The 15,311-nt window shown below is 39.9% G+C and overlaps 1 protein-coding gene across 1 annotated transcript in view; it reads right to left on the reverse strand.

Annotated features, from left to right (window-relative positions):
* PARP8 (poly(ADP-ribose) polymerase family member 8) overlaps positions 1–15,311 on the reverse strand; it is a 143,347-nt gene that overhangs the window by 56,639 nt on the left and 71,397 nt on the right. Inside the window, exon 3 of the mRNA XM_005422032.2 lies at positions 3,601–3,638. Within this exon, the coding sequence (XP_005422089.1) occupies positions 3,601–3,638 (38 nt within the window). The remainder of the gene's footprint in view (positions 1–3,600; positions 3,639–15,311) is intronic.

The following is a 15,311-nucleotide window of genomic DNA, read 5'->3' on the forward strand; positions in this document are numbered from 1 at the left end:
GGGCTGCTCAGCTACACACCGGCCACGGGGACATGTTTTACAGCCATGGCATCATGTGAACTAAGCGCGGTCCCTTGTGTCAGCATTCATTCCTTCTCCCACTTTTGTCTATTGGCAGCAGGGCCTGTGAGCTACAGCCACAGGACAGCTGCAGCTTGCCCTCTGCAAGAAGCTCTGCCTTGACTCTGTTTGCATTCTCCACCTTGACACCATCACTTCTGTGTCCACCTTGCACATACAACACAAGCACATCTGTTTCCCAGTTTTGGGAGTGTAAGTTACTGCTATGGAGTCTAATGAGCTGAGATAACTGAGGCCATCATTTGGCTCTAAATAGACCTAACACCACATACATGCAAAGGAGAGAGGAAATCCTTGTGCTACAGCCTATTGCTGTATAGAAAACTAGGAACAGAGTGTGTTCTGTACAGAACAGACATACATATACGGAAAAAGGATTGCTCAGCTACAGGTTTTATAGATTTAACTACATTTTTATGTCCATTGTCATTCTTTCTTGGCAGCTGGATAATATGACTTTCACTGCCAAGTTGGTTTTGTTCTTTTGCTATTCGGCAGCTATTTGGTTTTTTTTTTCCTTCCATCGATATGATGAGACTTGAAATTAAGACAATGGCTTGATTTGTTTTCTTCAACAACCTGTTTCTAACACTTGTCACCTAGGACTACTTATCCTCTTCACTGGGGGACATAGTGCCTGGACCTAGCAGAGGGATGCAGCAAACTGCGATGGTTCTCTCCATCTCTGCTGCAATCTATTGAGATCTAAAAAGGTGTGTAACCTACAAATCACTGAGATAAAAGACTACAGCAGTTCTACAAGTTTCTCTCAGCCAACACAAATCATTCTGAACATAAATTCATTAGCAAAATGCTCGCTGTTCTGCTGGTTCCCACAGGAGTCATGATACACTCATGTAAGTGGGACTTCAGTCTACTCATGGACATTATATTCTATAACTGCTCCTTAGAAGGATTATTTTCTCCAGTTGTGTCAATGGTACGAGAAAATTGTTACAGTGATACTTTGTTATTACCTGGCTCTAAACTTTTATGTTTTCACAACTCCAGCAATGGATATGTAACTTTCAGACAATACTGTCTCAACACTGTTACTGTTAAGTCCTCAGTCTGCCTTTGTAAGCACATTTTTAGCTTCCACTCTTAAATATGAAACCTTCAAACACCTTCCATTATTGAAAGTTGTCACATCACATTACGGCTTCCATAGGTACAATTTAAAACCCAGCTGCTTCTATTTGATGCTTCAATAAGTACTTCAGCAACAGCTACACACTGTTGTCAGTACCAAAGTGGTGATGCTGCATACATTACAGCAAAGCAGGCTGTGGGAGTGTGTATACTACCCAAGGCTCTTCATTTAGTATCCAAAATTTACTTTTGGTGGTAGCATTTAGCTGAATTACATCACTTGTATCGTGGCCTAATGTCACCTATTTTCATATATTTATTGCACACATTAGCAGTTTATCTGATGATCAACCCTGACAGCCTTGTCTCGGACTTACAAATCTGATCCACTCTTGTATTACACAGTCTTAATCAACACAGGATAAAAGTTTGCTGTAGCTATGCACTAATGGACTTAAACCTTAATCTGTAAAGGTTTATCCTGTGAGAAATTTAATTTAAGAGCACATGCTGCTCTGAACTCTATCACCTTGCAGCAGTACTTGAAGAACACCTTCCAGCTGAGGACATCAGCACAGAGCTTCCCAGACTTGACACCATCACACCCTGACATGTCCCTGAAACCTTCCTTAAGACACATGTCAGAGAAGGAAGACACAGTCAGCAATAACATTAGGTTAGAAATTTAGGACAAAAACAGGTGACAAATAATTGGGCTTACTGAGTCAAAATGAGTGTTTTATGATCAAAGCTGCAAAATGGCAGAAAGTCCTTATTGCTCCCAACACACTGAACATATCATCATCATAAAGCACACATATATCCTGCCAAAGCTTGAGATGTGAATGAAATCAGCTCTTCTAAAGGCCTGAAGGGCTGGATTTTAATCAGTAAACATGTACTGATTTACTCTCTGCTCCAAGCTAACCACAGTGTGAAATGTTCAATTGCTATCTGCCTTTAAAATATAGGGCGTGATGGCACAGAATATTCATCAGGTTTCAGGGACACTAAAGCCACTCAAGCTTGTAGGCTACCAGGACATGCTGCAAATAACACTCAGAAGGAAATTTTGAGGTCTATCAGACAGAAGAGTTGGCCAGGAAATGAGCTCCCATGTGCTGTGCAAGTAACTGCTGCTGGTTCAGTGCTTCAGCTTACCATTTACTTAGAAGTTCCCAGAGGTCAAATTTTGTGATATTTAATGGAAGAAACACATGGTGAAGATTTTTTTCAACTATTTGTCCCTCTGTTCATCGTCAGCTCAATGCAGTGACTGTAAATCCATTTATCACTGGTATGACTGTGCATTTTATGAATCTCAGTTTCTCCCATTTCTAAATGTTGAATAGACTAATAATATTCCCCTCCACAGTTTTTACTGGTAAAAAAATAAATCTAATAGAGGTTTTAGCATTCTTTCACAGAACCCATTTTTTTGGCACCACTGTTGATTTCTTTCACTATCTGCTTCAAACACTGGTGTTTTGATGACACATAATCTGCTGCTTATCAGTGAAGAAGATCAAAGTCACACTTCTTTAGAGTTTCTAAAAGAAACAATACTTCTTTGAGAAACATTTCAGAAAAGCTACCGATAAAGATCAAAAAAGGGCAGAGGGTTTCACATCATTCACGGTACTTACAGTGTTAAATAATCACAGGTGCACAATGTGGTGCAGTCCAATAGTACTACCATAAACCTTTATTTGCATAGCACCTGTCATCCCCACTTCGCTCTTCTGCTTCTGATAGCCTGTGCTGCCTGAAGAACCTGTGCAGTGTCTTTGTGAAGGAAATTGGGGAAATAGGCTCTCTGAAAACTTGCTTTTGTCCTCACCTGCTTCTGTTTCCTATGAATAACACGCCACATCAAGACTGGCCACATGGTTACACAAACACCTTTGCCAGCCCAGCTCAAAGCACTGAGGGGAGGCTGTGCTGAGCAGCTGGGAGCCCCTCTGGGAGCCAGCACTACCACAGAGCTGCTGCACACGAGTGCTTGGCTCCGGCTGACCCCGAGAGGCACAGAGCCTGCAGGCTTAACCTGGAGAGCTCCAGCAGCCTCGCTAACGCCTCCAGCAGAAGCGCTCTGCTGGCCCTGCGCCAGCCTCCTCAGGCTCCTCAAAGATCCAGCTTTATCCAGCACGCCAAAGAGAAGCTGGGCACTTTCTCACTCCTATCCCTGTTGGCACCAGCACCCCAAGCTACAACCTGTGAAGCTGTGTTCTCACCCTGACCCAGCTGATAAATGACGCCTGAAAAGGAGAAGTGACTGTGAAAATGATCTTAACTAATGGAAAATGATTAGTACAAGATGCACCTGGAAGACATCAACACCCTTTCAGATATTCCCATTTGAATATAGCAAACTGTGGTAACATGTATATATATACATGTGTCATAGGCAAGGATGTTGCACTGTACCTGGGTAGTCCTCAGAGACATGTACTGAATAGGACACACTGTAAAAAAAGAAAAAAAAACAACAACAAAATTAGAAACAACAACATTAACTGCTGGCACAACACTTTTTCCTGCTCCTGTATTATTTTATGCTTATTTATAGCTTCCTGACAGTTTCCAGAACAGAAGGTAACATCTATTTTGATGGCTTTTGAAGTGCTCAGCTGAAAATAAAAAACATCATGCCCATTTTGAAAGCTTACTTTGCTAAATTGGCATATCCTGATTTCAGTGTTCTTAAAAGAAGTATCAAGGCTGCATTATATTCCCTTTAGAGTAACACTTCACTTCTGATTTAAAAAAAAAGGTCACTCTTTGAACATCAGAACTAGAGAACTAGTAAAGCCCAGTTTTTCCTCTATCTGGTTTCTGTATTTGACTCAAGACTCAGAAGGAGGCCTTTCTCATTGTTGGACATTTCTGTTAGTTTCACCAAAGGATCTGGATGTCTTGGGCTCCTTCCTTCCATCAAAACTCTGTATTTTACATAGTATCTGTACCTTTTCATCAATTTGTCTTCAAATTAAAATTTGAGAGAGCCACAGTCACACTGAAGAGCAGCTTCACTACGTGGATTCCCTGAACCTGTTTCATCAGAAAACAGCCACTCAAAACCACCATCCTGATTCTGCAGCTCAGTCACATCTGCTTTCCCTATGTTCCAGGGAGATCTTCACTAAAGTCACTACTGAGAGCAGGACAAATAGGCGTGATGGGCTGCTCAGTTATCTAACTACCCACCAAGTCCGTCTGGTTTTAAGTTTAGTGTTCATCTTAATTTTTAGATTAAAAACATTCAACTATGAAGCACACTGAAAGGTTTCTGTTGTATAATTCATATTCTCTCCAATTCTAAATCCTATATACTGTGTCAACTTACACATTTAAATAATATATGGTGTGGGCTCATGTCCGTAGTGAGTTAAGCAAGCAGGATAGTACAGTGCTCTTAAGAAAGTTTGGTATGGATTGCACTTGCTGAAAAATTGTTGAAAATTGGTTCATACAATCTTTCTAAATGACATGAATACAGCTTCCACGTAGACAAGAAACTGAAGCCAGATATGATTTTTTATGTTTCTCTCTCAAGGATTTCCATTAAATGAGTTCCACTTTCACAATCCAGTGACCGTAAGAGGCAATAAATTCCCTCACATTTCCTTCTGCAAGTCAATCTATTAACACACAGCTCTCTCACCTGTTTCTGCACACCATCTATTCTAGAATATTTTATGTATTGTTTGACTGAGACACAAAGATACCTGTTTCTTCAACAGCTGCAAATGTTCTCATAAATTGAAGCAGAAGGAGCATTTATTACAGCTGACCATGGATTTTGCCACACAACTGCTGATTAAAATCCCATCACTGTAAAATTTCAACATTTTATTACTTCTCTGGTTTAATTATGTTTTAGATATTTTGAATAGGCAGCATCTGTATCCCCTCATCTTGGAGTATTTTTCGTAAGGACTGGGTTATTTAAATCTAATTAATCTGTCACCATGTATAGTATCACTATTTTAAATAAGGAAATGTTCCAAAATAAGGAAATGTTATATCTCAGTGCAGTCATATATAGAGAATTTTGCTCTATGATAAAGAAAAAAAACCAGAATATCCCCCAAAATTACTAAGAACTTGACTGCATGCTTGTTCTCAGCAAACCCCATTTTTTAGAAACATTTGTAACCATAACTTCTTCCTTCTACTACTGAAAGAGGTACTGAAAGAGCCTTACTTTTTTAGCCTGGCTGCTTGCACACCTCTTTGCTGCCTCCAGAATTTCTGGGTATGGGTTTGTTCCCATATTGAGAACAAGAACAGGGACTGAAGGATTTCCCAACCTCTTGAGTGCAGATACTCAAAATTCAGCTGGGAAAAGACATCAGCAACCTAACCTAACTTTGAAGCAGGATTTGATTTCAAAGCTAACTTCTGCTTGGTCAATGTGTTCATGTGCAGAAGCCTGACGGAACTGAGTTTTCTCTTCCTTTTTCTTCATCATGTGGTTAGCTCTGCCAGCAGCAACTGTGGTGCTGCCAAACGGAAACTAGTAACCAAACAACATACTGTTTGTCTTGTGAGGCGGAATAAATTAAAAGGTTAAGGAAAATGCAAGATAGAAATAGTCTCAGACCTGACTGTTCAAACTTGGGATCTGATCCAGAGCCCAGTGAATCCAGCAACGGGGAGAATAAATCCACTCCACCTCCCCCAGAGAGAGGTGGTAGTGCTTTGCTTCAGCTTGTCAGCTCATGTTAGTTATGTGTGGATCATGGAAGCAAAAAGTGGAAATGAAACTACTGAACAAAACAAAACTTGGATTTTTATCTGAGCTCTCCTCTGTGATTGTCACACACGGTCACCCTTCAGCACATTTTTCTGCTCTCAGGATAAACTGCTTCCTACTGCCTGCACACCTGATTTGGCAGAGAACAAGATATGCCAGGCAAACAAAGGTCTCCCAAGGGTTCCTGTCCTCCAGCCACCCAAGCATTTTCCTACTGACTTTAACAAGATTTATAGCCAAGCCACAAACACACGACCGTGATGACTTACAGCACCTTAAACAGCACAGACTTCAGTGAAGATGCAGATGTTCAACACCTCCCAGCGTCAAATCCCCCCAGATCCAAAGAAAGCCTTTCTTGAAGCAGCTTTTTCATTTAAGAACTCAGAAATGCAACTGGAATTAATTTAGGCCTGGCCCTCACATAGAAGTACAACATGATTATTCCAGTGAGGGAAATGATTTTTCCTTCTGGCAATGCAGCTCCTCAGCACACCCTTATTGCAGTTACTAAATACAGCTTACAGCAGTATAATTTATTCCCGTTCCCATAAACACGTTCACCATTGCTCGTTCAGTTATATTGCTTTAGCTACAGGAACAGTTAAACTCCTGGGTGTAAACAAAGCCTCCATGATGGTGCTGTTTCTGTTTTACTCTGACCCTCTACAGAAGACGTCCTGCAATACATGTATTTCTGAACCCTTAAGCTTAGAACAAGCTTCATACTCGAAATGGCCTAGTAAATTTTTTTTTTTTATTTAACAAATAGTAAAATACTACATGAGAAATTAGTGGGAACTGTCATCTTTCATGTTTTTAATGTAAGCTTCTCATTGCTTGAAATAATATTAACATCGACAGCCTTGGCTTAGTAACAATTTTACTCACAGGGGTCTCATTGCAAGAATCTTCCAATGTGTTTTAACCATATCTATTTCTTCTACGGAAAAATTATTATGCAAGAGTTCATCTCCATTGGAGAACTAATTCATCAACCAGATGGGTATGCACCATGTAATTGCTATTTTTTAAATTAATCTTTCCCAACTGAATACAAAATAAGCAGATTCATCTTCATCTGACATTACTACAATTTCTCAAAGCTAGTTAAAAAGGAGTAGAAAGTCTTAACTGATTATACTACCAGGCAAAATGTTACCCCAAAACTGCATCTCCAGGGCAAAGGAAAATACTCATGAGAACAGAAAAAGACAGCAAAGCAAAAGTTACTGCATCAAAGCACATTCATAAAAAGGAAACCAACCAGCTTCACCTCCCTATATCCATCTGTAAGATTGCTTCCTGAGCCTTGAACTGCAGTTTTACCCATCATGATATGAATCCCATAATCAGATACACATCCTAAAGCCACAACAGTGATGCTGTCTCTGGGATGCAGCTTCCCGTCAGTTTCGGGTTATCTCAGCTCCATGCTACCCATTGTTTCTCTCTAAGAAAGAAATCCTTTATCCTGAACTTCCAGCTGTTTTGCACAGCAGGAATAGTGTGAAGCATCTGGTGCAAGTCTAAGATTTATGCCTATGGAATAGTTATGACAATTGAACCAGCTCTGTCCCATGGCAACAACTGACTTACTGCCTTATTAAGTGTGGAAATTGTGATCTAGTTTCTATTCCATTTTAGTCATCTCTATTAGAGCCAGATCTCTATGTCCTAATGTTGTTTTTTGCAAACTTGATGAAGAAAGAAAACAAGATTTTTTTTCATGTGGAATCTGATGGTAATGCCAATCTATAACAAAATACAAAAGAAAGAGTAAATAGGACTTAACCATAATACATCCAAAGCTACAGAATTCAGAAGAGATTTTGTTTATGATGCATCAAGATCTCAGATCTAGCTCATCAATGATGTAATGCAATCAGCGCAAAATTTTATACCTAAAGAAGGATACTAAAACTCAGCAAAGCAAGCTATGGATAAACTTGAAATATGCAATGCTGCTGTGGTATTGATTATACGCCAGGGTCAGCTTTTGAACAAGTTGGTGAAATAAAAAAATATGATGGAAACTTTGATACAAAAAGAAAAAATAAATTATGCTGGTGACAGCTTTGAGCCAAAGGACCTCTTTAACGATCTACATAATATTTTTAAAAGTACAACATCATATACACATCATGCTTTTACTCTTTTCTAGGCGAAACTGTAGAAAGGAATAAGATCCAGCTGAGAAGATGCAAGTGGGATTGTAGTCTTTCACTGCTTACTAGCTATAAACTGACAACATTCTTACATTTTTAGTATCTGCACACAACATGCCACAGCAGATCAACATTTCATGAATGTTCAGTAAGACCAGCATTTGATCCTGAAACCAGACCATTCATATTGCTTTACTTCCGACCAGCCTTTCACCATGAACACAAGCCACTCTCAACACTCTATTCTGAGATCCACTTTGAAATCTTATAACCTGACAATCACATTACAAATACAGGGTAGAAATTATGATTTTCAGAAGACAAACTGTGGGATTGCACCCAAACAAAACTTTCAAATTGCATTTCTGAAATAAACGACCTTTGAAGAAGTGCCTTGAGAACTGGTAGATGAAGGCATTAAGGAATTGACCAGATGAAAATCTAGATACATTATTTACACAAAAAACTAGATTAGTTAAAAGAAAAAAAAAAACCTTTTTTTTGTAACTGACCTCACGTGAATTAGACTATGTGAAGTAAAATTCAAAACTAGTGTTTAAACACACTGCAAAAGACACCAGTGTCAAGTCTTTCTTCCAATTTGTATGTAGATTACATGCATGCAAATAACAGCAGAAGAGACAGAAGCACCAATTTTCTATGGCAAAAAAGTATCTCCTGTTTGATGGACACCACCAAATGGTTGGAGACAACCATTTCATTTTATGTTGAAAACAGAACGAACAAAATAACTAACAACAACTGATAAATAAGCAAAAAATACTACAGCTGTGACAAAGAAACTTAATGAAATCTCTCCATGTGGTGTGTTCAACTGCCACAAGTATGAGTGAATGATAAATGTTAGGTTTTTCAATAGATTATGAACAAGTAAATTAGCAAGATACTCCATCACTTGGTATGTATGAGTGCTGTGCTGAGAAACACTTCATTACATTTCAGTGGAGCTCTTAAAAAAACAATAGAAAAATAATCTTGATTTCCACTCTGGAGCTTTTAAAAGATTGTATCTCACTCAGCACACATCAGCTGAGGAAGTGGTCTACTGAAGCTCATATTCAAAAGCAGAACCCTGGCAGCATTCTGCATTTTCTTACCTGGCAGATTTTGTAAGCAACACTTGCTGGCATTCACTTTTGTCTCCAGAAAAAAAAATATGGAGACTTTTAGAATGCGTTTATAAATGTACATTTACAATTATATAACACAAGTTTTGTTCTGCTTCTTCATTAAGAGAGTGATTAGGCATTGGAACAGACTTCCCAGGCAAATGTTGGAATCATCAACCATCCTTGGAAGTATTCAAAAGGTGTACGGATATGGCACTTGGGGATATGGTTTACTGGTGAACATGGTGGTAATGTGTTAAGAGTTGAGCTTTATGATTTTAGAGGCCTTTTCAAACCTCAGCTGTGCTATTATTCTGTTACATATCCCAGAATCACAGCAGGGGTCAGACCAGAGGCGACCACAGTGGGTCATCTGGTCCAACCTCCCTGGCCAAGCAGGACCACCCCAAAGTAAATGGCACAGGACTGTGTCCAAATGGTCCTTGAACATCTCCTTTATAGGAGACTACATAGCCTCTCTGAGCAACCTGTTCCAGTGCCTGGTCACCATCACAGAAAAGAAGACCTTTCACATGTTCAAGTGGAATTTCCTGTGCATCAGTTCCTGCCCCGTTGTCTCTTGTCCTTTGGCAGAGCCCGGTCCCTGCTCTGACCCCTCCCTGCAGACACTGACAGACACTGATGGGGTCCCCTCTCAGTTGCCTCTTCTCAAGGCTGAACAGGCCCAGCTCCCACAGCCTGTCCTTATAACAGAGATACTCCAGTCCCTTTGTCATCTTCCACTGGACCTGCCCCAGGAATTCCATGTCTCTCTTGTCCTGAAGACCATAGAACTCGGCACAGCTCTCCAGATGTGCTTCACCAGGGCTGAGAAGAGGGGCAGAATCACCTCCCTAATCTGCTGACAGTGTTTTTCCTAATGCACCCTAGGTTACCATTGTCATTTTTGGCTACAAGAAGACACTACTGTCTTGTCTCATGAACACCAGGCCCCCAGGTCCTTCTCCACAGGAGACGAGGCTGACCAGCAGGTCAGCCCTGAGCCTGTACTGATACTGGGTTATTCCTCCCCCAGGTGCAGGACCCTGCATTTGTCTCTGCTGAATTTTGGATTGTTCTTCTCTGCCTACCTCTCCAACCTGTTGAGATCCCTCTGAAGGGCTGCAGAGCTCTCTGGGGTATCAGCCACTTCTCCCAGCTTTGTGTCATCAGCAAACTCCCTGGGGAGGCATCTACTCCTCCTCCAAGCCCCTGATGACATTAAACACTACTGGGCCCTGTACTGACCCCTGGAGTACACACTGGTGACAAGATACTGTGACACTGATCACAACCCTCTGGGATCAGCTGTTCAGGCAGCTCTCAATCAGCCTCACTGTTCTCCCATCCAGTCCACACTCCCTGAGCTTGCCATGAAGGTATTGGGAGAGACAGTGGCCAAAGCCTTTCTAAAGTTGAGGGAAACAATAAAAAAAGTTCACAAAACTTAGTGAATCAATGAATACTCTTAGGCAGTACAAATCAGTGTGTGCTGCACTCCACTCACTCACGATGCCCTTACAATACACTCTCAGTAATGTGACAAAACCATAAACAGCACTAAGTAAATATTTCAGTTGCATAAAACACTAACTACAAAGTGACGTGTATCTCCAAACACACTGACAGACAAACAGTGTTAGAATCATGACAGTTAGAAATATACAAGAGAGCCTATCTCATAACGTGCTTCTGGAAATAAAAATTTGCAGAAGTTTTTTTTTAAATACAAATAATTATACAGGTTTTTGCTCTTTCACATGGGGAAATAGCTACCAAAGTGCAGGACTTCCACCTTTTTTTAAAGCAGTGACTTTAAAACTAATTCCATTAAATAGACTAATGATTAGCGAAAACCAACTTTATATTCTGGGAGAAAGCACCAGAAGCCACAAATGAGACAAAAATTAAAAGGAGGTGGACTTGGGTTTTCATGCATATATTTGCACAGCTATGAAAAAAGTGACTGTCAGTCAAGCACAGCAAGAATAATCTCACAATATTAAAGATTGGTTTATTTTCTTTTACAGAATTTAGAACTTGAACTAAATCCCACTGAAGTCCAAGGGAGACTATAGTACTTGTCAAAGAAGATTACAGGCAAGTTGCACAGAAAATAAAAGACTTCTGGTCCCCTACCACACTTCTGTAATTTTCTAGAAACAAGTACCTCCTTGCTTTACTAAAAATTTCAGTATGTACTCCAAAGGATGCAAATCTTTTTGAGCACTTTTTTTCTTTTTTATTTTTTCCTTAATATTTGCATATTGCTACACAACTGGACTGCCAACTATTTCACATCCATACCATTTTCTAGATTCTTTATTGAAACAATCTTCATGGATTTCTAAACACCTTTTGAAGTACCCTTTAAAATGTTTTGAATGTACATGTCTGCATCTCAGCAAATTTTTTTACAGATGTTCAGGCCACTTTAGATCTCCTGAAACACCTCAGTTCAGTGAGTTTCTGTATTCCTTGTGATCCAACAGCTGATGACCCAGCATTAGTCACAGCTATTTTTTGCTGCTAGATGTAGACAGATATCCATAAAGAATTGAAATTTGTGCACAAACCCCTTTCACCACACATTGTAACTCCCCATGATGCACCAGCAATTATACAGAAAAGAATAACAAGTGATTCTGAGTAATCTTTTCCTCTGGATGATGGAGAATATGCGTGTGTGGTGACATATGAAAAGTCCCAGGCACATCTACTGATGACAGATCAGAACTACTCCAAAGAGAGATGAGCAGTGTCAGTGAGTCAAAATTATTATAGTTTGCATTTGTCACTAAGAATAATTGAGCTAGTGGTCTTCTCATGAAACTGAATTGCACCTGAATCAAATGGGGAATGTTACTCACAAAGCCCTGCTGGATTTAGCATGTCATTCAAATAAAGGGGGCACAGAAAACTGCAGCTTCAACATTCTCCTTTAGCAAAGCCTCCGATGAAGAAGGCATAAAATCTTCTAGTAACTACATCAAAGTCTACATGATTGATCATTACTTTAGCAAACATGAGGGGACTTTCAAAAGTAAAATTAACAAATCAGGAACATTTGGGAGGGGGGGAGAAAAGTATGTGCTGTGTGTCATTCTGGAAGGAGTTACATTCAAGTATGTTGCTCTGGTTTTTTAAGTTTTTCTAAGCATTCTGATGTTTGCATTCTTGTAACGAACTTTCTCACGTACTTTATGTAAATAACTTATTGTTTTGCATTCTTTTATGGAGCAGGAGAAATTTGATGGTCTGTTAGTTTGTCCAGTGTCATTGGAGAGGTGGCACCGTCATCCTCCAATCCACTGTCACTTTCAGAAATCTATAAATGTTGGAGTCCAAAATTAAATGCTCTTATTTTTACCTTCAAGAGTCCTGTGTCTGCGTTGTGTTGTTTCATGTCCTACAGTGACACAAGTATGTCTACATGTGCAAAACCAGGCTCCCCACAATCAGACTGTACCAGAATCTGACCATTTCACTGACAACTACTAAAGCCTCCTGTTTGTCAAGCTGCCCTGCTTGACCAGGTGCAGCTCCCTCCTCCCAACATGGACACATTTTGTACTTCCGGTCTGTATTCTTTCTCTCTGCTGATCCTGTGGGTTTGAATTCTCCCTGCGTATTCCCCATTAGCTCTTCATCCAATTTCAGTCTTCCTCAGGAAACAGAGCACTAAAAACACCTCAGGACAGTAAATTCTTGGCCCAGCTCAGCAGCAGCCAGAGCATCACATAGCATCATGTGCCTTTGACCACCTTATTTACGTCATGGGGTCCATTTTCTTCCACCATGTGCTTTCCAGAGGTTGATTTTATTTTAGTTTGGGTTTTTGGGGGGTTTCAGGGTTTTTTTTGCTGCCGTTCATGGTTTTGTGGGTGGTTTTTTGGGAGTGGTTTTTGAGAAGAAAGTTTTTTTCTCTTTTGAGCTTCCACGTTTTAATTTTAGAGCCCTGTGTCAGAAGACACTGTGATATGCTCTTTTTGAAGCCATTTAAGAGTTATTTTAAAGCCATAAGGGCTTAATCCACATTGTTCCTACTAGAAACCTGTTTTGAGGGTCCTATGGCTGTAATTCAAATAATCACATTTTCAATTCAGATCAGTTGAAGAGTAACACCCTGTCCGGCCCCTGTACAAAGCCTTTGTGTTGTTGTTTTTCAAAACTAAAATAAAAGGACACAAAAACGAAATGACCACAAACCCAAAGCACAAGGCAAACAACAAACTGAACAGGTTACAGCTATCCAAGAAGACAGAATCTTGACATAAGAAATTTTACCTGATAATTTTATATTTTCAGCATCTTAGCAGTAATGAAAACCAAAAATTAAGCCCACATAAAAATCCCTGGAGATATTCACTGTTTAACTTCATTATATCCCTGACAAGCAGAAGGGCTCCTTTCCTTTGCATGCAGTGCTCAGAAAAGGAGGAAAGTCTAAGGCATTGTTCTTTGAACACTCTACACATTCATTAATTAGTTGGCATTTTGCTCGTTTATCTAATGAAGTGTGCAGTAGGCACTGCTTGCAGGGAAAAAGTAACAAATTTACATACTCTTTCTTACCCATTCTTTGATATATCTCACAGAACTCAAACTTTTCCCCTTCCCCCTAAAGTCAGCCCTGAATACTTAGTACAGCTGAAATACTGTATTTATGAACTAAAATTATTCTTTTCTCTATTTTCCATACTTTCAGGTTCCATTATCATTAGCACAAATTTAATATTTAACTTCCAAACATATTACTTGAATGTCAAACTATTGCTTTTAAAACCATTCTAAACCAAAAGTGCACACATTCAACGTGACAAAATCCAACAGAGCAAGATTTTTAATACATGTTACCTGTGGAATTGTCCATAGTAATTCATTTATGCCAATATAATCCATTCACATAATTCAGGACCACTGGCATACCCACAGCCAGTTATTTATCTGTTGCTTACAGTTACACAGAGTCCCATCTTCAGATCATTAAGGTGAAGTCCGGCACCTCTGAAAATGACTAGATTGTGGTACAGCACTGACCCATATCCTGCACACATTTAAATCCAAGGCAACAGCTGCTGCTCCTGCTCACAGATGCAAGGACTGCTTACAAACTTGAAGCGTTGGCTCATCCTCCTGTCCCATTACACTAACATGGTCAAAACCTTTCTGTTTTCTGTGGTTAGAGACACAAAAGGATGGGCTACAAGGCTGGGGCAATGCCAATGGAGTTTGTCTCCTCTGCCCAAAAGACCCAAGAATTACAGGGATGAAAGGTGCGACATGAAAAGCAGAGTAGGCCATTCCTCACACTTGGAGCCTCACTGGGATACCTATCTCTGCCACTACACCATGGTTGTGGAAGAGCATGCTCTCACAAACAGCAAATAAAATGAAAATTCAGTAGGAGATTATAAGAAAACATTTTTTTTTACTTCTTTCTTTTCAGGTATGAGGGTTTCAGTCTGAGGGCACAGATACACTTCTAACACAATATTCTATCCTGGTGTCCTTAAAATTAGAAAGATGTCAGTAAATTGAGGGGAATACAGCCATCATCAAGAAACAACCACAAATCTGGAAGAACGGACAGTGATCAAAAATATTTATGTGGGTCCAGACAGCCAGGTGTACAGAGTGTGGCAAATAACTGAGCAAGCATGGTAGGAAATGTGATGACTGCTGCAGCACCTTCTGCAGTATGCCAGTATGAAGATGGGTGTAATTTTTATACAACGGCCCAGGGAAAAATGGCAAGCCATATCCATGTGAAATTAGGGGAGAAGGTATAACTTGACTGAGTATCAGAAATGGAGAACCCCATTAAACTTTGGGTTAGTCTTCCAGGGAATGGGTAGAGGGAAAATCACATAACCATTTAAAGCCAGGATGGAGATGGAGTTTAAGTAAAATTAATGGAAAAATTTTGCAATGGCAAGGTTACTAACAACGGTGTTTCCTTTGCTAATTTCCATGAGTAAAATGTTAATGATCAAAACGTTACCTCCCTTTCTCGCTAGTACCTCAGAGAGCAAAGTTGTAGGTTGAATACGACATTGACAACTCTCAATGTGACTCAGG

Source organism: Geospiza fortis, unplaced genomic scaffold (genome assembly GCF_000277835.1).
Source record: "Geospiza fortis unplaced genomic scaffold, GeoFor_1.0 scaffold443, whole genome shotgun sequence".
In the NCBI taxonomy this organism is placed as follows: Eukaryota; Metazoa; Chordata; class Aves; order Passeriformes; family Thraupidae; genus Geospiza; species Geospiza fortis.